The sequence below is a fragment of the Monocercomonoides exilis genome, assembly GCF_001643675.1.
Source record: "Monocercomonoides exilis strain PA203 chromosome Unknown scaffold23-1346700, whole genome shotgun sequence".
Classification (NCBI taxonomy): domain Eukaryota; phylum Preaxostyla; order Oxymonadida; family Polymastigidae; genus Monocercomonoides; species Monocercomonoides exilis.
In genome coordinates, this window is record NW_027150568.1 from 1,228,586 (window position 1) to 1,252,666 (window position 24,081).

The window sequence follows — 24,081 nt, forward strand, 5'->3', positions numbered from 1 at the left end:
AAATGGAAAAAGAGAAAGAGAATGATAAACAAAAGGAATTTGCATATTTCTTTCAACCAAACAGCATTTATATGCTCAGAAAAATGCATTTCCTTTCCAATTACACTTCGTAATCAAATCTTCTTCTTCCTCTTCCTCCTCCTCCTCTTCTTCCTCTTCTTCCTCTTCCTCCTCCTCTTATTCTTCTTCTTCTTCCTCCTCCTCTTCTTCTTCTTCTTCTTCTTCTTCTTCTGCTGCTGCTGCTGCTGCTGCTGCTGCTTACTCTGCTCCTATTTGACGTGTTACATCTGATTGAAATGCTATTTCATCATCATCATCATCTTCTTCTTCTTCTTCTTCAAATTCTTCAAATTCTTCTTCTTCTCGTCCTCTTTCTTGTACCTCTCTCCGATTTTATTCTCCTTTTTCTTCGATCGCTGCTGGTTAAGCCCAGCCTTCCCGTTCTGCATCGAAGGAATGAAGGCGTACATGTAAATGGGGGAATAATAAGTAAATAAAGAAAGAAAGAAAATATTGTTTTTAATTTATTTTATTTTTTTTTTCAATAAGAAAATAAAGAAAAGTTTATTTATTCGTTTCTTTCTTTCTTTTGAGTGATAAAAAATACAAAGATTCAAAACAAAATAAATTAAAATTCATTTTAAAGCAATTTTTTTCGAAGATTCATGATTCATTTCGTTTTCAAAAATGAATATTTTCCTCCAATGCAATTATAAAACTGACTGTTTGCAACAAATTTTCAAAATAATTCATAAATTCCTATGTTTTCGTTGTTGTATGTTGATAAACCTTCGACAAATTCATTCATTTGCATTGTTTTTTACATTTTTTTTTGAAAAAAAATAAGATTCAATAAAAATGTTGTCTCTTCATGTTCAGCCACAATACATTGAGACATTCACAAGTACTAGCAAAAGGCACTTATAAAAAAAGAAAAAGGCATCACAACTTCAACTTAATGTCACATAAAATATGAAACAAGAAAAATGTTCAATACTTTGAACAAATAACTGCAAAATCATAAAATACTGACATACATAAAATATCGCAATGAGAAGAAATTTAAATGTGTCAAATTAAGAAAATATCAACAGTGAATATTTTTGATTTCGAAACAAAAACATTCCATTCACACGATATTTTCAAAAATTATTAATGAAGAAATCTTTTTAAAAAAGAGATCTTCAATAAATATGAACTTAAATGAATATACATAGAAATTCTATTCACTTAGACTTTGGATAAGACCATTAAATGCGGAACTTGGATTTGCCAATAGGTTCGCAGGAGAGTCAAGCTCAGAAACATGCCCTTGGTCCATCACCATGATTCTATCACAATTCATAATGGTGTTCAGACGGTGAGCAATGATAATCATCGTTTGGCTGCTAAAGACTCTGCGAATGGTCTTCTGTATTTTGGCATCAGTCTCCACATCCACATTTGCTGTTGCCTCGTCCATCACAACAATCTTGCATTGATTCAGCATCGCCCTTCCAAAGCAAATAAGTTGGCGCTGCCCGCAGCTGAAGTTGTTTCCTCCCTCAGACATTTGCGTGTCTAGCCCAAACTCCATTCCCAAAACAACTTCTTTCATCTCAATCAGATCAAGCACTTCCCATATCTCATCGTCGCTGCACTTGCTCCCAATGTCCAAATTATATCTGAGTGTCCCTGTGAATAGCGTGGGGTCCTGTGGTATAATTGCAATTGATCTCCGCACTCTGCCAAGGTCGACCTTAGAGATGTCGATGCCATCGATTAAAACCCTTCCTTTGTTAGGCTCTTCATCGGGCGCATCCACAGGCTTTCCTGTCTCCATATCTATCATTATGGGCTGCAGCGAAGGATCCAACTCTACAAGTCTAAACAGCGCAAACAGCAGAGATGTCTTCCCGGCACCTGTCCTCCCGCACACCCCAATCTTTTCTCCGCCAGCAAACGAGAAGTTCACATCCTGCAGAACATACGGAAGGCCAGGACGATATCTGAACGTCACATGCTCAAAGTTGACATTCCCTTTCTGCGGCCAGTCAGCAGGAGGTTCAATAGCAACCTTCTTGTTGATCTTTGAATACTCCAATTCCTGAGGCAGATGTGAAGAATAGAAATCCAATCTCTGGTATGAAGTCATTCTTGACTCAAGATCAACAGATTCCATCACCATAAACGAGCCCAAGAACGAAAATGTCATCGAAGCGGTGATAGCTACACTCAGAATGGACGGCTCCATGTAGAACCATCCCAGAATAATCACGCCAGTTGAGAATATGATTGTTACAAGCTGCGTGTACATATCAGCCCAGGATTTTCCTTCCAAGTACAGCACATACCGTACTGACCAATCATCATTTGCCTTGTAGAACTTCTGTCTCCAGCTTTCTTCCAAATGGAATGCTCGAATTGTAGACAAACCTGCTCCATTAACGGTCTCACCGAAGATTGAAAGCACAGGCGAGCGAGAAATAGCTTCCAGTCTTTGAAGGTTACGAGCTGCACGTGCGTAAAGAACATAAATCACAAAGTACGCCAATACCGCTGGCAGCCCAACTGCCAGGAAGACCGGAGTGTCAATTGCAATAATCACAACTTGTCCAATGATTCCTATCACCAGGTTTATCACTTGGATTAACAGTCCAAACAGAGATGTATCCACCTGGGACATATCTCCTGTGAATCTATTCAGGATTCTTCCCATCGGAGTTGTGTCGAAGAAAGAAGGCGGACAGTGCATAACATTCTTCAGCAGCGTGTTGTGAATGATATGAACAGAACGAACAACTGCAAAGCCAGAGACAACTGCCCTCAGCGATTGGAAGATGAACCCAAACACGCACATTAATCCATACATTCCAATCTTCCATCCATAAGGAATCACATCCAACTTTAAAGGATTCCCCACAATGCCCAGCCAGTATGACTGGAATATCTGTGTTCCTTCAGCAATAATAGCCAAAAGAATGTAGATAATAAATCCCCACCATGGGAACAACGAGCTCACATAGGAGACGTAGTTGGAAATAGGCACTGCTTCCGTCTCGAACTCTTCCTCTGTGATAATCTGCTTTCCTGCTTCTGCTCCTTTTCCCTCCAAATCTTTCGCTGTGGCACCAGTCGATTGGTCACTCTTTGCATGATGCTTATAATGGTCTGAATGTTTGTGTGTCTTTCCCGTTTTCTTCTCCATCTTCTCGCCTTCTTTGCCTTCTTCTCCTTCTTGCTTCTCATTTCCTTCCTCTTCTTCCTCTTCCCCATCGCTTTCGCTATCTTCTTCGTCTTCTCCTTCTTTGTGCTTCTTATCCTTCTTGCCCTTCTTTTTGATGATGAATTGGCTAAAATCAATCCCTTGTGCCAGCAAATCTTCGTATTTCCCCTGTGCAGAAATATGCCCATGCTTCAAAAGAATAATGTTATCAGCACGATCCAAAAATTGCAGCTGGTTCGTCATCAGCAGTCTCGTCTTATCCTTCAGCTGGCCGCAAATGCATTCCTCCAGCAGATACCTCCCCACATGTGCATCGACTGCTGAAAGAGGATCATCCAAAATGTAGATGTCTCTGTCTGAATACACAGCACGCGCTAGTTGAATACGAGCTTTTTGCCCACCGCTCAGATTCACTCCTTTCTCTCCAATGGCTGTTTGGTCGCCAGCAGACAAAGTCCTGAAATCAGGCTCCAACGCACACACACGCACCACATTCAGATACTTCTCTTCCTCATAAAACGATCCAAAGATGATATTGCCTCTAACAGTGCTGTTGTTGATCCACGCCACTTGTGGGCAATACGCAATAGAGCCACGATATCTCACTTCTCCTTCCAATCTGTCCATATCTCCTATGATCGCTGCCCCGATAGAAGACTTGCCAGACCCCACTCCGCCCACAACCATCGTCAAAGATCCCTTTGGAAGGGTGATGTTCACAGACTGCAGAGCAATCTTGTTGCGACTCGACGGTGTGGCTGAAGGAGAAGGTGAAGGAGATGGAGAACTTGATGGTGCTGTTGAAGGGGATAGCGTCGAAGACTGAGCAGAAATGACAGGTGTTGTGTTTTCTTGAGCGCTTCCTTTCTCATCTTTTGGTTGATCTGAGAGAGTGAATACAGAAGGCTGCGCATCTGAAGCTGTTGTTGCAACTGGCGCAGAAATTGTTGTTGATTGGGTCACAACAGCTGGCTCATTGTTCTCCTCTGGAGCTGATTCAGAAGTCTTAGCTAAGCCAGATGCTGTTTCTGTATTTGTTTCCTCTTTCTTTTCCTCTTTCTTTTCCTCTTTTGTTTCTTCTACCTTCTCAGCTGTTGAAGAGGAAGAAGAAGTTGATGATGATGCTTTGTCCTCGTCAAAGATAGTTGGAATTGGAGTCTGTTCTGATTTAACGTTATCCTTCTGATCTCCTTGATTATCGTTGTTTGCCTTTGCGCCATCTTTTTTCTCCGCAATTTGCTTCGCATTCTCCATTTTCCTGCGTTCCGCTTCTTCCTTCAATTTCATCTTCTCGTCCATTGATAAAGGAATTTCTGGAAAATCGCCCCATTTGAACGTTCCGTTTGTGATTGTCAAAGCAACTTCTGCGTCACTTGGCTCGTTGATCACTTCCTTCTTCAATTCTGGTAAAATGAGGAAATCTCTAATACGTTTTTGGCTAACATGAACCATTGCTGTGCCTTGCAAATACGTTGGAATCATATTCGTTTCTCGTGTCATCATTGTCAAAAACCCGATGTTCGGCATCACTTTCACAGGGAAGTCGAACTGGTCAACATTGTAAATTGCAATGTATGTGCCGAATGTAGCAATGTTCACCAAAGGCGGCATAGCTCTTATCATCCCTGACATGAATTGTTGCCAGAATGTAAAGACGAAAACATCTCTCTCTTGCTTTCTTCTTGGAATTTCAATTTTATTGATAAACACTTGCTCTAACCCTGTGAACTTCACCACGCGCATCCCTTGCAAGGTTTCGTTGGTGACTTTGTTTCTATCATCGTTGTGGCTCAGATACTTCTTCAAGCTTCCAGCCAAAAGTGATGATAAAAACACTTGGACGGGGAAGAATAAAAATAGTATTATAAGAGACATAATACCTACCCATCCAAAATCAATGCACACAAAAACGAATGGTATGATGAGTTCAATGGGAATAAAAGCAAGCATAAACGGCATCCAAATCATATAACAAATATTTTGAGTATCTGCAGCAAGTAATGACAAAAGTCGCCCCGTATCAACATTGCTTTGCGATGTTATGTTCAGCAAAAGGGTTTTGTTGTAAATCATTCCACTTAATGCTGACTTTGCATTTGCGCAATAATGGAAAAAAAATCTTAATTTAAATGAATTAATTATGTTCATGAAAGGGAAAAGGATAAGAATGATAGCCGGTGCATAAGGAAATGTTTCATTAGGATTGAAAACTTTCCGTGCAACAACTTCAAGAATAAGTTTCATCATGTAAGGTTGAACGAAATAACTTGCATAGCTTGAGAACGAAAAAAATTACTTTTTGATTATTAAAAAAAAAAATAGTGAATTCAAACATAAGAACAATCAAAGACGTTGCTGCAACCAATTTATATGTTCCAACTCCAAAAAGCAATGCTGCAGCAAGTGACGGCTTTGAAGGTTCTTTCATCTTTGTGCTATAAAGAATAAATACTAAGATTGAAAAATATCGCAATTAAATTCATATCATCATACTTAGGATTCCTGGATTTTTCTTGATCGTACTCCTCAAACTTTTTAACATAATCAGTATATCGTTTCATCCAGTATTCTTCCGCATTTTTTGTTGTTACTGATGTAAGATCTGATTTTTGTGTTTCATAAATATCTTCATCCTCAATAGGCTTGCAACGGAACACAAATTGAAAGTAGAAACAGTAAAACACGTTGCAGCAACACCAATGCGCTTCTTCAGTGTTCCTCCTGCGTTTGATCTCAGTCTTTGAAGTTTGTGATTTCTTCTTTTCTTCAATGAATACATGTTCAGGAGGTGCGGACATCGATGGCTCTTGATTTGTCATTGAAGAAGGAGAAGAAGGGGGTGTTATTTTCGATCGTTCCTGGAACTTTTGTGGGGCATATTGAACTATTGATATTTCAGACGTTGCAGATTCTGAATCGTGTTCTTGAACATCTGTAAATGCTGCGGATGGTTCATGCATCTTCTGCAAAAATATTTTTGAATTATTAAACCAATTTAAAAGCTTGTTTTAAAAATTCGTTTTCCTTATAATCTAATAATGGGCCCATTCCCATAAACGAAATTAATTCCATTTCAAGTTTCGATTTCAGTTTTATTCATCAATTCGTCCTGAAAATAAAATTTTTATCGATATTGAAAGTTATTATCGTTTTAAAAAATTCTTTTTCTTATTTTAAGTTCAATCACAGAAAGAAATTGTTTCTTTTCTTTATTTGAGAAAATATCATTTCGTCATGATAACCAAGGAATTAATAAAGTTCTCAAAAGTGACTCTTATAACTTTCTATTAATAAAACATTATTGGTGTAAATTTTTTCACAATGAAACGAAATCCAATAATTTTTTTATAAATAAAGATGCTTCACCATTTATTATTCAAATTTGGTAAACTTATAATTCGAAATTGGACAACAAATTATTCAAAATTAATAAAATTGTGTATTTTTTGAGAAAAATTTTTGTGAAAAATCTGTTTTTGGATGAGTGTTGGAAAGTGATTAAAATATTAAATTTTTTCATTCTTGATAAAAAGGATGAGAAAATGAACCTCTATTTTTGTAATTTGTGAATATACATGAAGTTTTTTGATATTTCAGAAAAATATCATCTTCATGGGAATCGGATAATTTTCAAATGATTTCACCACACATTGTGAGATTACACATTAAACAATCACGATTTGTTATTAATATTTAAACATATTTAAAAAATCAATAAAAAACAAATAAAAAATTCTGGAGGCGCATTCATGGATTTATTCAATAATGAAAATTATTAAAATTCAGTTTGTGGAATAGATGCAACTAATATGGGGGAAAATATGGACTTTCAAGCTTTTTTTGCACCAGGCATAGAAAAATTGCTTCGCTAATAACTTTATTTCACTTTCTCAGATTTCATTATAAATTTGATTTTCAGATCCGTTAACAGGCATCATTGAAATCAAAACAAAAAGTTTTCCAACATTTCACGAATGTCAAAAAATGAACTCAGTTTTGTTGTGTTTTTTGATCTCAAAAAATCAATGAAAAGTGCATAATTTTTCAATGAAAATGCATGAAATGAAATATTTTGTCCCATATATTTTGATTATGCAATGTGTAATCTCACAATGTGTGGTGAAATCATTTGAAAATTATCCGATTCCCATGAAGATGATATTTTTCTGAAATATCAAAAAACTTCATGTATATTCACAAATTACAAAAATAGAGGTTCATTTTCTCATCCTTTTTATCAAGAATGAAAAAATTTAATATTTTAATCACTTTCCAACACTCATCCAAAAACAGATTTTTCACAAAAATTTTTCTCAAAAAATACACAATTTTATTAATTTTGAATAATTTGTTGTCCAATTTCGAATTATAAGTTTACCAAATTTGAATAATAAATTGTGTAAATTCTTTCATTCAATTAAATTTTATTTTCACTCTTATTAAATAAAAATGTGATATTAATTTTTCAAAATGATGATAATGATCGTTGTTGTCTTTTGAAATGAAATATTTTATAATTTGTTTGATTATTTTTGAAATAATAAAGATTTTTGTTGTTTTGATTTTATTTAAAGTGTGTGGGCTTTTGCAAACGTGCGGGTTTTGCACCAAACTATTAGAGTATTTTGTCTTTAACTTGTTGTATTAATGAGAATGAGAAATGCATTTCAACTGATATAAAAAAAAAGTGATTGAGATGAGTTCATAATTGAAATATCAGACTATGTGGTTGACACCTTTCAGTGTTCATTAATAATTGTTCAAGGCAAATTTCGGAACAGATTTTTTTTCAGAAATATATTTGATGCCCAAAATTATCACCAGAATAGCTAATCGTTTTATAAATTTACCTTTCATTCGGCTTTTGATTAAAATTTCAATCTCAATGGTATTTTTAATAATTGAACTAAACTGATAATTCACGTTGTATATGATATTGTTATTACAGAAACGAATTTTTTACAAAAATCCCGTTGAGATTAAAATTTTTATCAAAACTCGAAAGTGAGTTTAAATTCCAAAAGGATCAACCATGTGTTTACTTTGTTTGAATTAAAAGATTATAAAATGTTGGTAAGAGGGAACATAGCGACCGGTATAAAAATTGTGTTAAAGAAGAACTATTGACCTTGAAAACCCTATTTTCCGATGTTAAATTCTCAAATAGGAGAAACATTCAATTAAAAACTGAAAATTTTTAGTATTTAAAAGCAGGAGTTATCAAAAATTAATGATCAAACCACTAAGATATATTAGAGAAATAATTTCTATTAGGTTTTTATTGGAAATAAAGATTTTCTCCTTGTCAATGTGGTTATTAGTGTTGTTTTAAAACGAAAATTTATAATTTAATCAACTTATTTGGGTTTTTTTATTTTATGTGGGGAAGTTTTCTAAATTAAAATTCTTGTTGGATTTGAAAAATAGGTTTTCTCAGTTTTGAATCACTGTAATTCTAAAATCACTTTAGAAATACAGTCTAAACCGGATATAATCACATCGGTTTTTGCACAACTTTTTGTGACTATATCCGATTGTGATTATACACGATGATGCTTTACACAAAAATAAATAAAAATTAATTTTTGAAATTATAAAATTTGGGTCAATTTTTTAGGAAATTCTTCACAAAAACACATTTTTCACTTGCTTGAACAATTTTGATCATAAAAACACATTATTTAGACTGACATAAGCATAATTTTGAAAAATCAAAAAATTGAAAATTTTGATCAAAATATTGATTTTTCATTGAAAAAACTGATTGAAAAGAAATAAAATGTGATTACACATTTAGTCCTGTGATAATATCCGATTGAAATTGAATGAAAAATAAGCAAGAAATGTCGATGCATGGAAAAATGTGACTATAAACGAATGTGATTGTATTCGACGTGATTATATCCGGTTTAGACTGTATCGTAAATGTATTCATTGGTGATAGAAAAATTTAATTAAAACATTTGAATCGAATTTTTTTTACAGTTCATTATCTACCTACTTACCCATATTTTTTTTTGTTAAAACTCACGGCAATTTAAAAAAACTGTATCTGATAAAAAAAAATATAAATGCAACAACAAATTAATAATTTAAACTTTCTTTTTTCTTGATAAACCTTTAAATGAAGTGTTCTCAGAAAAAATATTTGGATAAAAAAATATCCAATAAAAATAGTATTAATCCTTTTCTTTATCTCAGATTTTACAAACTGAGAAGCATTCTTTTATTGGAATGCTTTATTGATTCAGATTTTTTTAAAAGAGAAGAGAAAATTAATTGTTACAACAAGTTCCTGGTGTAATCAAAAGAAAAAAGAAAAATATTGGGAAAAAATTGAAAAGCAAAGGAAAGGTTAAAAAAAATGTCAACATCTTAATAATAATAACAACATTTTTTAAAAGCTAGCTCAGAAATAAACTTTTTGTTATCGCATCAAAGCAATGCACAAATTCAAGATCAACATAATTTTCATAAAAACTCTTTGAAAGGCTATTGAAAATTCGAATCATGTTCATTCGATGGTACAAATGCATATGTCAGTTAAATTCAATACATTTTAATGCAGCGCAAAAAGTCCGAACTATTTTAAAGAATTTTTAACATTTTCATTCAATCCTGTTCAGCTTCAATAATCTGTGCTCTGACTGGAATTGAGCACAAATCAGAAAAACCCGGAACAGAAATTTGAATTGTGCCTTCCAGATCTTTCTCTCCAGCAAATGAGTGCTGCACATACAGTTCAACCCATGCAATGGTACGCATCCCTGGCCCAAGCTGAACAAAAGAGAAAATGGCAATACAAAAAAATTCATGAACATGGCGATAAAGCATCATTATCACAAATACACAGCAATAATCAGTTCAAAATTCATTGGAAATTTTGAAAATAAATTGATACACATAAACATATGAATAAATTCAAAAACATATTGCTGAATTAAAAAAGTGTGCATACCATTATTGGTTCGTAACTCACAGAAAACCATTCGTTTGTAGGCTGCGTAATGCGGAAAGAATGAGACTCAGCAGAAGTGTTAAGCACCACAACACGCCGCTTTTGGATAAGCCCCTTTCCAGCGACAACGCTGCCAAAATCAACAATTTCAGGCGATATGCTCAGCGGAAATGGAAGCAACTGAGTATCAACCACTTTCGCAGTCAAAGGCATTGCAGCTACGGCAGATGTTCCGAGAGCATTTGGCATCTTTGGCTTGATGGTGGAGTATTGGGGCATATTTGCATTGCTCTGTTTTGAGGTTGCTGGATATTTGTATCCAATGGGCAAAGCACGAGATGTAGTCGTGCTTGGTGACATGCCTCTGGTTCTTGTTGAGGCAGACAGAGGAGGAAGAGGTGAAGAAGACGTACGCCGTGTGGAAGAATATGGCGATTGATGTCTGTTTGATGCAGCCTGCTGAGCAGAAGCTGCAGGTGATGAAGGATTCGGCTTTGTGGCGGTCGAAGCAGAGTTTGGTATTTTCGTCAAGCGAATTGTTTGTCGCATTGTGTGAAGTGGCATAACAGCTTGGGCGCTCAATCCTTTTGTTGGCTTGTCAAAAATCCCTTTTTCTCCTTTTGTCAGCTTGTAGGAGCTGATTTCCCTGTCTCTCAAAAGATCCTGTTTTTGCTTTGGAGCTAGTGAAGATGATTGAAGAAGCATTGAGCTATTCCCAACTCCATCTTCTGCATTTCTTTGCTCTTTGAAAGCATCTTTTTCTCTGTAGCTTTCCTCTTGTTGTTGAAGTTGTCTTTGACTTTGCTGCGAGTCAGCAATTCCGTAATCAGCTTCTTCTCCTTCTTCCACTTCTCCTTCTTCTCTATGATATTCTCTGTTGAATCTATTCTGCTGTCTGCCTCTCATCTGTTCTCTCTTCCGCTGCCTCTCTTCCCTCAGCTTTTCTTTCTCTCTCATTTTTCTATCTCTTTCTTCGAGTCTCGCATTGATGGTGATAGCAGCCCTCAGCTGTTCTGTTGTTCTCTTTTCAGTATTCCGAACAGTTGCCTTGTATCTGCTTCGGTTAAGCTTCCAAATCGCATAATTCTTCAGACAGGAAGACAAAGCAGCAAAATCTTCAGAGACCAAACTGCGTTGCTTGTGAATACGCTGCACACTCACACCGAGTGGTGCATGAGACATTGCAGCTGGCTGACCTGCTGTTGATGGTGATTCAATTGATTGATAAGATGGGCTGATTGCATTTGAAGCAAGAGGAGAAAGAGCAGATGATTTTGGAGATGCCTTGATGGCTTGCTGCGAGGCATGAAGAGAGGATGGAATAAACGAAGCCACATGATCTCCATAGCAGGCAAACATTGCTGTTCTTCCAGATGTCACTCCATCGTCAAAAGTTGAAATGAAAGGCGAGTTCAAAAGAGGCACCGAAGAAGGCGAAGGTGAATGCATCGTCTTCCACGGATTCAGCTGTGTCGATATTGTTGTGCAAAGTACAGTCGCTGCGTTGCGATCTTTCCTCCCGTTCCCATTCACTCCTCCGCTTTCTCCTTCTCTCTCTCTTCTGCCAGCAGACCCAACTGCAATGCTCCTGTCTCCTATTCCCATTCCTCCAACATTGCTGGCGATGCTTCCAGGTCTGATTGCACTGCGCTGAGCAGTCATATCCTTCGCCACATCCTTCAGCCCATCATCAGACACCACTTTCAGCCCATCTGCATCGCTTCCAACTTCTGCTGCTTCGCCTGACAGCTTCTCTGCATCGCGAATGGTTGTGTGCAGAAGATGCTTCGAATCCAAAACACAAAGCGCTGCGTCGCTTTCGCCCAGAAGCTCCAACCCACTTCCGTCTCTTCGAACTACAAACAAACGAGGAGACAGATATGCAGCCTCATCGCGGGTTGTGCTGCTTTCGTAATCATCCTCCTCCTCATAATCATCCTCCTCATTATCTTCGGCTTCTTCCTTTTTGTTGTCTTCATCAAGTTCATCAATGCTTATCTCTTCTGCTTTCTCTTTTTCCTTCATAACTTTTGGTTTTGTTTCCTTGACTTTTTCTAATGCCATCTTTTCCTTTCTCTTTTCTTCCATTTCTTTTTTAATTTCTTCTTCGGAAACGCCCAACTTTCGCAGAATTTCTGCTTCTGCTTCGAATTCATCTTTTTCTTCTCCTTTTGCGTTTGCTCCAATCTGACTATCATTCACAGCTGGAGCAGAACTGCTTTGTTGGATCATTCTAAGCTTAGCCGTTATTTTGGAGTCTGTGCCAAATATGGAAGATGGAACCTCGCCTTCATCCAAGAAAAGACGAGACGATGGATGAACAACAATCTTTTGGTAAGAAGGAATTCGTTTGACTTTCAAACTTTTAAGAGCAATTTGCATAAATGATTGATTTTCGAAGAATGAGTTGTTTTTCTGATCATGAGTGCACATTCTTTTATCAGCAGCGCCATTGCCATTCACCACAAAGGCATCCAGATTCTCATCCTGAGAAGATAACGAAGAGTGAAATGACTGAAGAAGAGATGTGAGTTGTGTGTTTTGAGGATCAGAATCTGTCTTTGAAAGCTTCTGAAGCTTTGGAACTGCGATTGGATTTTCACAGCTGATCTTTTCGAGCAAAGAGCAAAGGCACAAACACGGCTGTGAAGTGATGGATGCCACAGACTGGCAGAGATGCCGTGTAGACAAAGCAGAAGAAGCAGAAGAAACAAATTGAGAGATTGAAGAAGAGAAAGAAGAAGAAGAAGAAGAATTGATAAGTTGCTCGCCTTTTTCCACAATGCATCTGATAAGTGTGGATAAGCGGCATGGAACGCCAATTGAAGAATATTTCTGCGAATACGAATCTGATCGATCGCTTTCCATTTCTTTCTCTCTTTTGCTTCCATCTTCTCCTTTTCCCTCTTCTTCTCCACATTTTCTGAGCAAGTTCAGTGTGTTTGCCGAGAACACATCTCCTTCCCTTGTCACGACGAATGTGCGCGGCTCCCAATCAGATACGAACAGAGCACCTGGAGGCAGACACATCGCATCCGACGACAGAAGCGCAGAGCGTGGAGGGAAGCAAGGCGTGTTGTGAATGCGAGAGAGAAGCGAAGAAGATGCTGAAGATGACACTGAAGACGAGTCGATGGATGAATCCGATGAATTGCTCTGAAGTGCCTGGCGTATCAGAGGATGCTCTGTTGTAGCTGCTGCAATCTGCAGCATTGTCTCGTTTGTCATACGGCCTAGCACAAACAAATAGGAACCCTGAAGAATGTGTGTGCCTCTCCTAAGTTCAGCTGTCTGGTTGATCGCTTTTCTCATTCTCTCCTCTTTCATCTGCTTTTGAGCAAGTGCATCTCCAGCACAAAGGGAAGAATCGTTGCTTCCTCTTCTTTCCCTCTCTTCGCTGGCATCTCTCAGCCTGTCTTTGTTGGAGATGTGGATGCCCAAAGGCGATGGTGCTGGATAAATGCGCCTTTCGTGCTCCCAATCAGCAGAAGGCAGAGCATTCGCTCCGTTTGATGAGCCATCTGCTGATGGAGATGTCAATATTGAGTCGTCTTTGTTTGCTTGGTCTCTTGCAAGTGCTGCGTAGAATGAGTCGAAGCGAACGTAAGTGCTGCTGCATTCAATCACCGAGCCGTCTTTTGTGGTTAGCTGAATGAACGGGCCATCAGCATCGAATGTCCACATAATCTCTGTTCCGTCTGGAAGCTGCACGCGAGTGATCATCGATGCTACACAACTGACACTTTCTGTTGGAACTGAAGAAGATGAGGAAGAAGAGGAAGAGGAAGATGTGATATTCACTCTCTTTTTCTGCACAGTCGATGCAGTAGTGATGATGCGGGCGTACCTCTGGCTTTCCACAGTTGTTGTGTTGGTCTTTGCAGATGAGAAGAGGGCATTGTAAAGACGTGCTCTTCCGCGCATTTCTCGGCCAGATATTTTCTCGTTCGAGGTGAGGAGTTTTGAAGGGCAGTAAGACAAATGATCTCCTGTCAAGAACGGTGGAAGAGAAGGAGCAGCAGCAGAGGAGGAAGAGGAAGAGGAAGAAGAAGATGATGATGACGTTGTTTGATTCAAAAAGGTGTTTGCTGAAGTCGAAGTCCTCATCAGCATGTCAGTTGCAGGTGGAACAAACGAGGCAGAAGAAGAAAGAACAGCCGGCACACCAGAAACACTTCCAATCGAAACAGGTGCAGCAATTGAAGGAGCAGCTGCTCTGTTCGGACTTGCAGGCATTGCAGAAGTGGAAGAAGAAGAAGAAGAAGAAGGCAACGAAGATTGCTGATTTGACTGCATTGGAGCCAGAAGTCCGCTGAATGGAGGCACACACTCTTCCTTTGGAATCTCCTCTGACAGAATGCGAGTGCCGTCTGGAAAGAGCGAAAGAGAGAAAGGCGAATGAGCCGAACGGGACGTGACGAGCACAACGCCGACGCTGTTTGTGGAGATGTCTGCATTCAGTGAAGGGTCGTACTCGACTGTCGGATAAGACGTCTCGTGGCGGGTGACTGAAGAAGATGGCTGGAATATCTCTTGCGGAAGCACTGCTTCTGTTTCTGCCTCTAATGCTGCTGCTGCTGCTGATGATGATGTTGTTGGAACATCTGCTGTCCATTGGCATTTGGCGATCTCATTCAACGCAGCGGGACCAAGCTTGAATTTGGCTAAGAATTGCCTCATTTCATTCTTCAGTGCATTTTTGGCTAGCTTTGCCTGATTTTCTTTGCCAAGCTGTTCTTTTTCCTCTTCTGTCATCTTATTCAGCTCGCTCACATCACCAAGTTCTTCTTTCGATGCCTTTCCTTTCAATCTCTTTCCTGACGAGCCTGGTCTGCTTCCCTTTCTGTTCTTTCCTTCTGTTTCCTTCTTCTTTGTCGGCTTTGCGCTCTCTTCCTTTTCTGACACAACTGTCGCACGCGACTCTGGGCGCTGTGTTGTGCTTTGTGTGTCTGCCAGTGAATCGCCATCGGAAACGCCTTCAATTTGCTCTCCATTCACTTTTGGCTGAGATGTTGGAATGGAAACATTCAACAGCTGCTGTTTGTGCAATGCAGCTGATAGCCTCAATGAAGCGAGAGAAGAAAGATGATGTTGTGAAGCTACGTTTTGCTGGTGGGTGAAGACAGAAACGGTGGAAGATGAAGAAAAGAGATGGCGATGCCAAAAGCAGTTTGAAAGTGAAGGCAAAGAAGACAAAACATGAGACGAAGAAAGATCAAACGCTTGTGAAGAAAGCGGAGCAAACAGAAAAGAAGGGAAAGGACAGCAGACACACCCAGCGTTGTGAAGCGGATGGGCAAAGCGTGTCTGGCTTCGGATGAGTGGAAGAAGAAGATGAGGAGAAGATGAAGAAGAATTGTGTGGAAGATTCTGTGAAAAACCATTTCTGCCTTTGAGGATGTTGCCATTGGTTCCTTTCACAGATGCAGCAGCAGAAAGAAGGATGTTCTGAGGAGTGTTGATGCTATCAGAGAACTCGATTTGAGAGGCAGATTCTGTTCTTGTGGAAGAGCTGCCAAACAAATTGGATGTTTGTTCATTGCTTTGGGAAGATAAAGCGGGAGACAAAGAAATTGGCGAGGAAGCAAAAGAGCTTGGGGTGCCAGCAATCTGAGAAGGAGTAAGTGATGATGATGATGTCTGAGTTGGGCAATTGCAAGAGGGAGAAGGAACAAACGTGGAACAGTCTCCATTTGCAAAGCATATCATTCCTGACTGAGTGTTGCCAAACCTCAAGATGGTTGTGGCAGAAGGTCCATATGTCAGCCGAGACTCCGAATTTATGCTGATGAGATTGTCTCTTTGCGTGTTCCCTTCTTCGATAGAAACAGTCGCTTCGGACAGAAGAGAATTCAGAGAAGAAAGAGAAGAAGAAGAGCCATCTCCAAAAGGCGAATCATTTCCTGTGCCAGTTGCTTGCCCTGATTTCTGTGTGTTGTCTGTTCCAGCAGATGTTCCATTGCATTCACTGCATTCGACGCTTTTCTCTCTTCCCATCTGCCCATCTTGTTTGACACTTCTGTTGTGCCTGCGTCTGTTCCTCAGCCATCGCTTCCTCCTTCCTTTTCCCTTCATCTCATCCTCAACGCTCTGCTGAACACGAAGGGGAATTCTTGTTCCTCTCTTGTCTCCTCCATTTGCTTTTCCTTCATTCAGCAAAGAAGAAGAAGCACCAACAGAAGCAGAAGCAGAAGATGCTGAACCAACTTGCGAGTCTGCTGAAACAACACCAGCAGAACTTGAGGCAGATCCGCCCACAAACGAGCATGCTGGTCCTTCCACGTATCTCTGCAGCACTGCACCCGACTCCATGTCCACCGTCACTGCCAAGCCAGACGAGCCAATTGTGAACGTGACGCTGGCTCCATCGCAGACAAGCACATCGCCACCGCCGTTGACTTCGCTGGCATTCTCCGCTGGGTCGTTTGCTCTGCTTTGTGTGTTGCCAGCTGCAAATGACAGGGAAGACGGCTGGGGCTTCCATGTGCACACGAACTGCTTCGACACTTCGACAGGCGGAAGACGAAGCTCAGCATAAGGAGGAACATCGTCACCTGGCTGCTTCTTTGAGCGAGGTGCAGAGGAAGACAAAGGTTGGATGGCTGCTGTTGAGGCTGAGGGGGATTGAGATATCAATTGCTGTGATTGAGGATTCTCAATGTTCTGCTCTGCATTCAACAGCTGTGCGTTGCGTTCGAATGAGTTGTCAGTCGATTGTGTCAGCCCAGTTGCAGTTGAAACAGCACTCATATTTGTTCTGTCTGTGTTGAGAGCAGACAAATCAGCAGAAGAAGCAGCTGTCGCTCCAGTCACAGCAGTTTCTGTGGATGTTAACAGGATCGAAGGGACAGAAGAGGGAGATGGCTGAAGAGGAGGAGGTGAGGTGGTTTTGGAAGGCTCGTTCTGATCAGAGGCAGAAAGAGGAACTGGTATGTCTTGTTTGTCTGACTGTATTTGATTGGCGGGAGAAGAAAGAGAAGAAGATGATGTAATTTTATTTACAGATGAAGCAGAGGCAGATGTTGGTACTGCTGTTGAAGAAGAAGAAGAAGAAGAAGATCCAACATTTTTCACTTCTGTTCTTTGTCTGTCCACATCAAATACAACTCTTCCCGTGGCATCGATGAACGGAAGCGCAACACGCAAACGAGGAACACCCAGAAAGATCGAAGGGAAACAAGACGGCACATTTGAAGGGAGGTCGAGTGAGAGTGGGATTGGAGGCTTGTTCACAGCAACAGTGCTGGAATGAGCACCAGAAGAGGAAGAAGAGGAAGAGGAGGAAGAAGAAGTTTGAGAAGCATTCTCAGCTGAAGCAGCTTGTGATTTCAGTGTTTGGATGTCTGGAATCTTCTGCTGGCAAACAGGATCTGTGTCGTGCACGCCAAATGTGATATCTTGCTTCTTCACGATTATTTGTGAGGTGTTGTTGAGTTTTGTGGCTGTGACGCAGCTGTGGTCAGCAGGGAAGAATGATTTGGTTGTTTCAGTCAGAGTGGAATGTGTTGATAGAAGTGAAGGAATAAAAGAAGAAGAAGAAGAAGAAGATGATGATGATGAGGAGGAGGAGGAGAATGATGACGATGATGAAGTTGACAAGTTCTGTTGATTTGATTCTTTTGATGCAGAAGGCACAAATGGTGAGACTGAGCTTATTGCTTTCTGCACAATCAAATCCAACATTGCTTTCAACTCATTCTGAGTTGGAATTCCACTTTCATTTTTCTTCTGCTGCTCGTCTTCTCCTTCTTTTGCTCCTTCTTTCTCTTCCTTCTGCTCCTCTTCCTCCGCCTTTGACACCCTCGATGCACGAGAAGAAGGACGCATTGGAGATTTTGATGCTCTTCTTCCTGTTTTCCCTGCGCCTTTTGTGGCTGGCGGTGTTTTTGTCCGCTTTCTCGTCATTGGAGAAGACGAAAGTGTGTTTGTGGAGGAAGAACTGAGCAAAGCAGCTGAAGAATCACCAAAATATACCTCAGAAGATGAAGGTGACAAGAATTCGTTGGTTTTGTTGCTGCTGTTATTGTTTGCTTCTCCAACTGATTCTTTCTCCTTCTCCTTCTCCTTTTCCTTCATCTGCTTCTTCTTTAAAAGAGTCGCTTTTCTTTTCACGTCGTTCATCAAAGGCAAGAAGCATGCTGCCTTTTGAGACAGAAACGAGAAAGTCAGCTGAGTTGGGAAGGAATGCCTGAACGAAGACACAAACAGCCGGCGGACGGGCAGCAGGCCAAAGGCGAGGAGAAGAGAAGAGTCAGCGTCAGAGGCGCCGACGTGGATGAGGGGAGAGGAGAGGAGAAGAGGGGTGAGCACTTGCTTAAGTGAGGAGCGGTCGTATTCTTCGGAGCAGCTGCGGATGGGAAGAGGGAGAGGGAGAGGAAGAGGAAGAGAGAGAGGGAGTGATCTGGATGAAGATTGCGAGTGGGAATGGAGGGAGGTGGAGGCATGCTGAGGTGAGGAAGAATAAGGAGAAGAGGAAGAGGCCGGAGAAATAGAAGAGTGGCGGACAGGAGAAACTGAAGGTGATGAGCTCTCATTTTGTTCTTTTTGGATTTCATTTCCTTCTTTCTCTGCGATATCATCATTCACACAAACCAAATCTGTGAATGTGAGTGTTTTGCTGCTTCTTTCCTTTCTTCCTTCTCTTTCTTCTCTTTCTTCTCTTTCTTCTCTCTTCTGGCTTCTTGAAACGCTGTCTCTTCCACTTGTTCTGTTTGAATCGCTTTCCTTTTGTGTTCTTTCTGATCTTTCAGATCTTTCTGTTCCTTTTCTCCCCTTCGAATGAAAAGAAGAGTTTTTCTGTGTGAAATAGAACGAACTGAACAGAACGTGCCACAGAAGGCGAAGAAGTGTGACTCTGCCAGTCTTCGCAAAATGCCTCAAAACTGTCCATTTGGAAGAGATCTCGTCAGAATCTCGGGGGTAGAATGGATAGGGAAGATCAGCAGTTGAGGAAGAGGAGGATGAAGAGGAAGAGGAAGAGGAGGAGGAAGAAGAAGATGATGATGATGAATAAATAGCATCAAGAATAGGAATACGTTTCAATGCGAAGGAAGACAAGAGATCAAAAGCTCTGTTCAGAGCAAATGACACATCAGTTGCAATTGATTTATTTGAATGCGGAGAAGAGAAAGAAGAAGAAGAAGAAGAAGAAGAAGAGTTTGAAGGAAAAGAGGACAATAGCAAAGAAGAATGCGAAGGAGAAGACGAATGAAGCAGCTTGTTCTGGTTGAGAAGAAAGCTCACAATTCCTTTCTGGTCGGAGTGATGAATGAACCTCGTCTTTGGCACAATTGCTGTGTGGACAGAATTCGCCTGCTGCTCTTGTGCTTCATTCGATCCTTGTTGAATGGCTGTCTCTGATGGTATTGATGACTGAGCTATTGAAGAAGAAGAGGAGGAAGAGGAGGAGGAAGAAGAAGCATTCGTCGTGTTCTGTGCAAGTGATGATGATGAAAGCAAATGTTGTGATGGCTCAAATCCAGTTGGCAAGCTTCGTTGGGCAGATGGCGTTGAGAGTGTGCTCGTTGCATTCATCGACGAAGCATCTCTTGTTTGTGTTTTTCCTTCTTCTGACTCATTTTTCTGGCTGTTTGTGTCATTTTGTGCTGTTTTGCTTGTTTTCTTTGCGCCAAAACGGCTGAATTTCAGTCTGTCAAACACACTTTCCAGTTCTGGATCAGGTTCTGCTGCGATCACAGGCTTTTGAGGAAGAGCCGATTCTTGTATCATTGCAGAGACTGTTGAGACAGCTGGCGAGTGGATTGAAGGAGTTCCTTCAACAGAATGAGGATGAGAAGGTGTGAGTGTTTGTGTGGGGGTGGCTGAGGCAGAAGTTGAAGGAGAAGTAGAAGCTGATTTATCTGCATTCACAGGAGATGAGGCAAGAGATCCACCTTCATAGTTCGAAGGAAATGTCCTGGCTGTGACTGTTGGCGGTGTTGTGTTCTGTGCAAAGCGTGGATGGTCAAGCAGATCAGAAGGAGAAGGAGATGAGTCTATCACAAGCATGTCGATACCTTCAGCGTGTGTCGAATGGAGCTCTCGTTCTGAACGCAGGCCATTAATTTGATTGGCATCGGGGGTGAATGAAGAAGAAGAAGAAGAGAAATTGTTATTAACATTGTTGTTAATTCCATTTTGAGTGATATTTGACTGCACATTCAATAACTGTTGCTTTTCCTGCATTTGTCTTGTCTTCTCCTCTTTCTCTGTCTCTTCGACTGCCACGTGAAGAAGATACAGAATTGGGCTGAATGGAACAGCAGATGCAAGTGGTGAGGCTAATGGATTTGTTGTCTGTGAAAGATAACTCAGCAGAAGAGAAGAAAGAGAACGATGCTCTGCGAATTTGATTGGTGTCGTTGAAGAAGAAAAAGAAGAAGAAGGAAGAGGAGGAGAAGGAGGAGAAGGAGAAGGAGATGACGAAGTAGTAGATGATGACAAAGGTGAAGAAAGAGGTGGAATCTGTATTGATGCCAGTGGGACTAGCGATGATGTTGGCAGCAGTTCTGACTGAGATTGCACTTCTGACAAAGGAGGAGAAGGGAAAGGAAAAGCAGAAACAGAAACAGAACTTTCAGAACATTCCTGTTTGCCCTCTTGTTTTGCGAGCATTTCAAACAGACACCGATGAATGTGGTGGTTGTTCAGTGCAGACACAACAGCCTCTGCTACAGTCAGAGCCATCGGCTGCTGCTGTGCTGAAAGAGAAGAAGGCAAAGTGGCTGAATTTGAGGGGTCGTTGATATTCTGCTCCTCTTTCAGTCTGTCTGCATTCAGAAGCGTCGGCTCTATCTCGTTTGCTTCTTTCAGCTCAGAAAAGCTGCTCGTGTTTTGCTTGTCTGCAGTCAAAATTGGAGGAAATTGAATCGATGGCACATTCACCTGCACAACAGCTGTGTCCAGCAGAAGCCTCACAATACAGCTGGCTGTCTCTCTCTGCTTCATCGCTTCATTCAACTCAGCTCTTTCTCTTCTCAATCTCTCGTCTTCCTCTTCTGCCTCTCTTTCTGCCTCTTCTTCCTCTTCCTCCTCCTCTTTTGCTTTCTTCTCATCTTCTCCATCCTTCCCTCGATATTTCATGTCTAATTCTGCATCAAAACCAGCTCGGCTGACAAACGATGCGTTCTTCATCAGCCGCTCGCTCTCTTCTTTCCCATCCAGTCCTGTGCTCTGCTCATACAACGACGCATTTTCAGATCTTTTCCCTTGATTTGCATCTTTTTCTTTGTCACTCTTTTTCATCTTCCCTTTCGTTGTCTTCTTTTTGTCTCCTTCGATTTCTGACGTGGCTTCCAATTCATCTGCTTTTCTCTCTGCTTCCAGCAACTTCATTTCTGCTTCTCTCTTCCTCTCCTCTCTCTTCTTCATCCTTTGTTCTCTTTCTCTTTCTGCTTTTACCTCCTCTTCCTCTTCTTCTTTGCTCTTCTTCCCCTGCTCCTTCTCTTCCACTGCATCAATTTCTAAGCATTCTCCGCTTCTTCTGCTTCTCCTCTGAACAAACTCATCAATTGCATCACACATCCCTGCAATCACAAGCGCCGTCTGCCTTTCTTTTGCCTCAGCCGCTTTTCTTTCTCGTTCCACTCTTTCTTCTTCTTCTGCTTTCCGCCTTTTCTCTTCTTCGGCGGCTGCTCTGAGCATTCTCATTTCCTCTGTCATTTCTTCCTCGTCCTCTCCATCTTGTTTTGATTCATCTCCATTTGCAGCGCCTGCTGCCTTCCCTTCTTTCTCTTTGCTTCTTGTTGATTTCTGGTTCTGTTTGTCTCCTTTCTCCTTCTCCTTCGCCTCTGCCTCTTTCTCTTTCTCTCCTTTCTTCCCTTTCGTCTGCCTTTCCGCGCTTTTCCCTCTTTTCCCTTTGGCCGACTTCTTCTCTCCTTTTTTTTTGGGACTTTCTTCTTCTTCTTCAGCGCCTTTCATCTCTTCTGCCATCCTCTCCTGAAGCTCTGCAGCCAGCTGCATTTCTCTTTCTCTGTCTTCTTGTGCAAACTTCTGCAAGAGACGCGTCTGCAACTTGGCTGTCTGAAATTGTTTGGAATTTTGAGAGGATTCTTGTGATTGTGTTGCATTGACAAAAAAGGAGGCGCCTTGTTGAAGAGAAAGAAGCGAGGCAAAAAGAGTGTTCTTCATAGAAGAAGAGCTGCTGTTACTTCTACAACTCCCACAAAAAGAAGAAGAAATCATTGAAATTTTTGTGATGTGCCCATTTTCATCAGATGTGTATTGCAGCAATGGAAAGCTTCTATTTAAATCAGCAGTCAAAAATGACAGATCTGCATTTGATTCAAACTTCGTCTTTTTGCTTGCTTTTTGCCCGACAGGCAGAATTGCTGAAGAAGATGTCATTGACAGAAGATTGGATGAGCTCATTGAAAGATTCGTTGAGGCTGTGGAAGCAAGCGCATCGCTGTCTTGTTGTGCTCCTTTTGCTGCGCCCTCTTCTTCTTCTTGATCTTCTTCCTCAATCGTCACATTCGGAAGAACAATGTCAATGAATAAATCTGGTGTATATGGCCTTTTTTTGATTCTTTTATGAACAGCTTTCTCACTTGGCGATGCAAACTTGCCTGATTGTCCAGCTTCTCCTTCTTCTCCTGCTCCTCCTTCTGCCCTTTCAGCTGTTCCATTCTCTGCTTCTGCCTCTCCTTTGACTTCTTTCCCTTTCGCTCCCTTTTTTGGTTTCGTAAGAACAGTACTTCCGACTTTGGAAAGTGTTCCTTTTGATTTTTCTTTTCCTTTTTCCTCTTTCTTTTCCGGCACATTCGTCGAAGCAAGAGAAGACAAAGTAGAAGACAGCTGCAAAAATTCAGCTGTGGAGCCTTCTTTTCCAATGGCTTGATTAATGTTCGTTTCTTTGCCTTGAATTTGTTCGGCCACTTCTTCAAGAGATAAGTCGGCCAAATGGAGAAGGGATTTTTCGGTGAAGTGAAAGCCAGTGATCAAAATGAAGTGTGGTTCTGACGAGCTAACAACTCTCGACAATGATGATTTGCCTTGCACCGGTGAATCTGTTTTTTTGCTTGAGATGTCAGATGCATCAGAAGGTGAAGTGAAAGGCCAATCTTCTTTCTCAAATTTCTCAACGGTTTCCTTCGAAATACCATTTGGATCAATTTGACAAAATTGATCAAATGTCATTGGAGACATTCCAAGTGTGTCTAGGTCCTCAAGAGCATCTCCTGTACTCACAGGAGTTGAAGCTCGTTTTCCTTTCCCTTTTTTGGTGTTTTCATTTGATTTAGCTCTGCAATGAACAAAAGACATAATAAAATTCAAATCAAACAAAAATGACAATTCAAACTGCTTGTCTTTTTCTTTTCCTTTATCTTTTTCTTTTTCTTGCGATTTTTTATCCGTTTTTTGTGTTTGTTTAACATCAATCTCAGATGTGCTAATTGGATTGGAAATGAAATCTTAAAGCAAATTAAAATAAACAAATACAGCTTTAGCTTTCACAAAGAAACTAAATAAAATACCATCAATTTGTTTTGACAAAAGAAATGTCAATTGTTCTTCTGTCAAAGCTGATGACTCTGTAGGATTTTGTAAATAGCGAGCGACATCATTTTGAAGTGGATGACTTGCATCTTGAGAGATCTAAAATTGCATTCGAAATGAAAAGATTACAATATATGCTCATAACACTTTAATTTGAAAATTCTGATTCAAACATCAAATAAATATTTCTCAAAATCAAGCAATGATATTTTTGTAAATAGGTTACTCGATAATAGCCCAGATAATGATTGTTGAACTCTTTGATGAGGAGAGCTAACAGAAAATATGTAAAAACGTTTATCCTCCATCATAAGTCTGTGGGTTAGATCGTTTTGGTTCAATTTTTTTAATTTTTTTAAATTCAAAAATTGTTTGTATATTTGATTATTATTTTCGATTCTATCTCGTATGATTTGCCTTT

At 40.3% G+C, this 24,081-nt stretch overlaps 2 protein-coding genes across 2 annotated transcripts; both read right to left on the reverse strand.

Annotated features, from left to right (window-relative positions):
• Positions 1–853: 853 nt before the first annotated feature.
• MONOS_9633 (putative Multidrug Resistance Associated Protein (MRP)) lies at positions 854–6,165 on the reverse strand (the record flags this gene model as incomplete). Its single annotated transcript, XM_067880150.1, has 3 exons — positions 854–5,480; positions 5,539–5,640; positions 5,699–6,165. The coding sequence occupies 3 exons, from the start codon at positions 6,163–6,165 to the stop codon at positions 1,223–1,225; spliced, it is 4,827 nt and encodes a 1,608-aa protein (XP_067727311.1). The 3' UTR covers positions 854–1,222.
• Positions 6,166–9,280: 3,115 nt separating this feature from the next.
• On the reverse strand, positions 9,281–23,977 carry MONOS_9634 (uncharacterized protein). Its single transcript, XM_067880151.1, has 5 exons — positions 23,834–23,977; positions 23,639–23,759; positions 23,464–23,575; positions 10,164–23,406; positions 9,281–9,982 (listed from the first exon to the last, which is right to left on the reverse strand). The coding sequence occupies exons 1-5, from the start codon at positions 23,969–23,971 to the stop codon at positions 9,818–9,820; spliced, it is 13,779 nt and encodes a 4,592-aa protein (XP_067727312.1). The 5' UTR covers positions 23,972–23,977; the 3' UTR covers positions 9,281–9,817.
• Between the last annotated feature and the right edge of the window lie 104 nt (positions 23,978–24,081).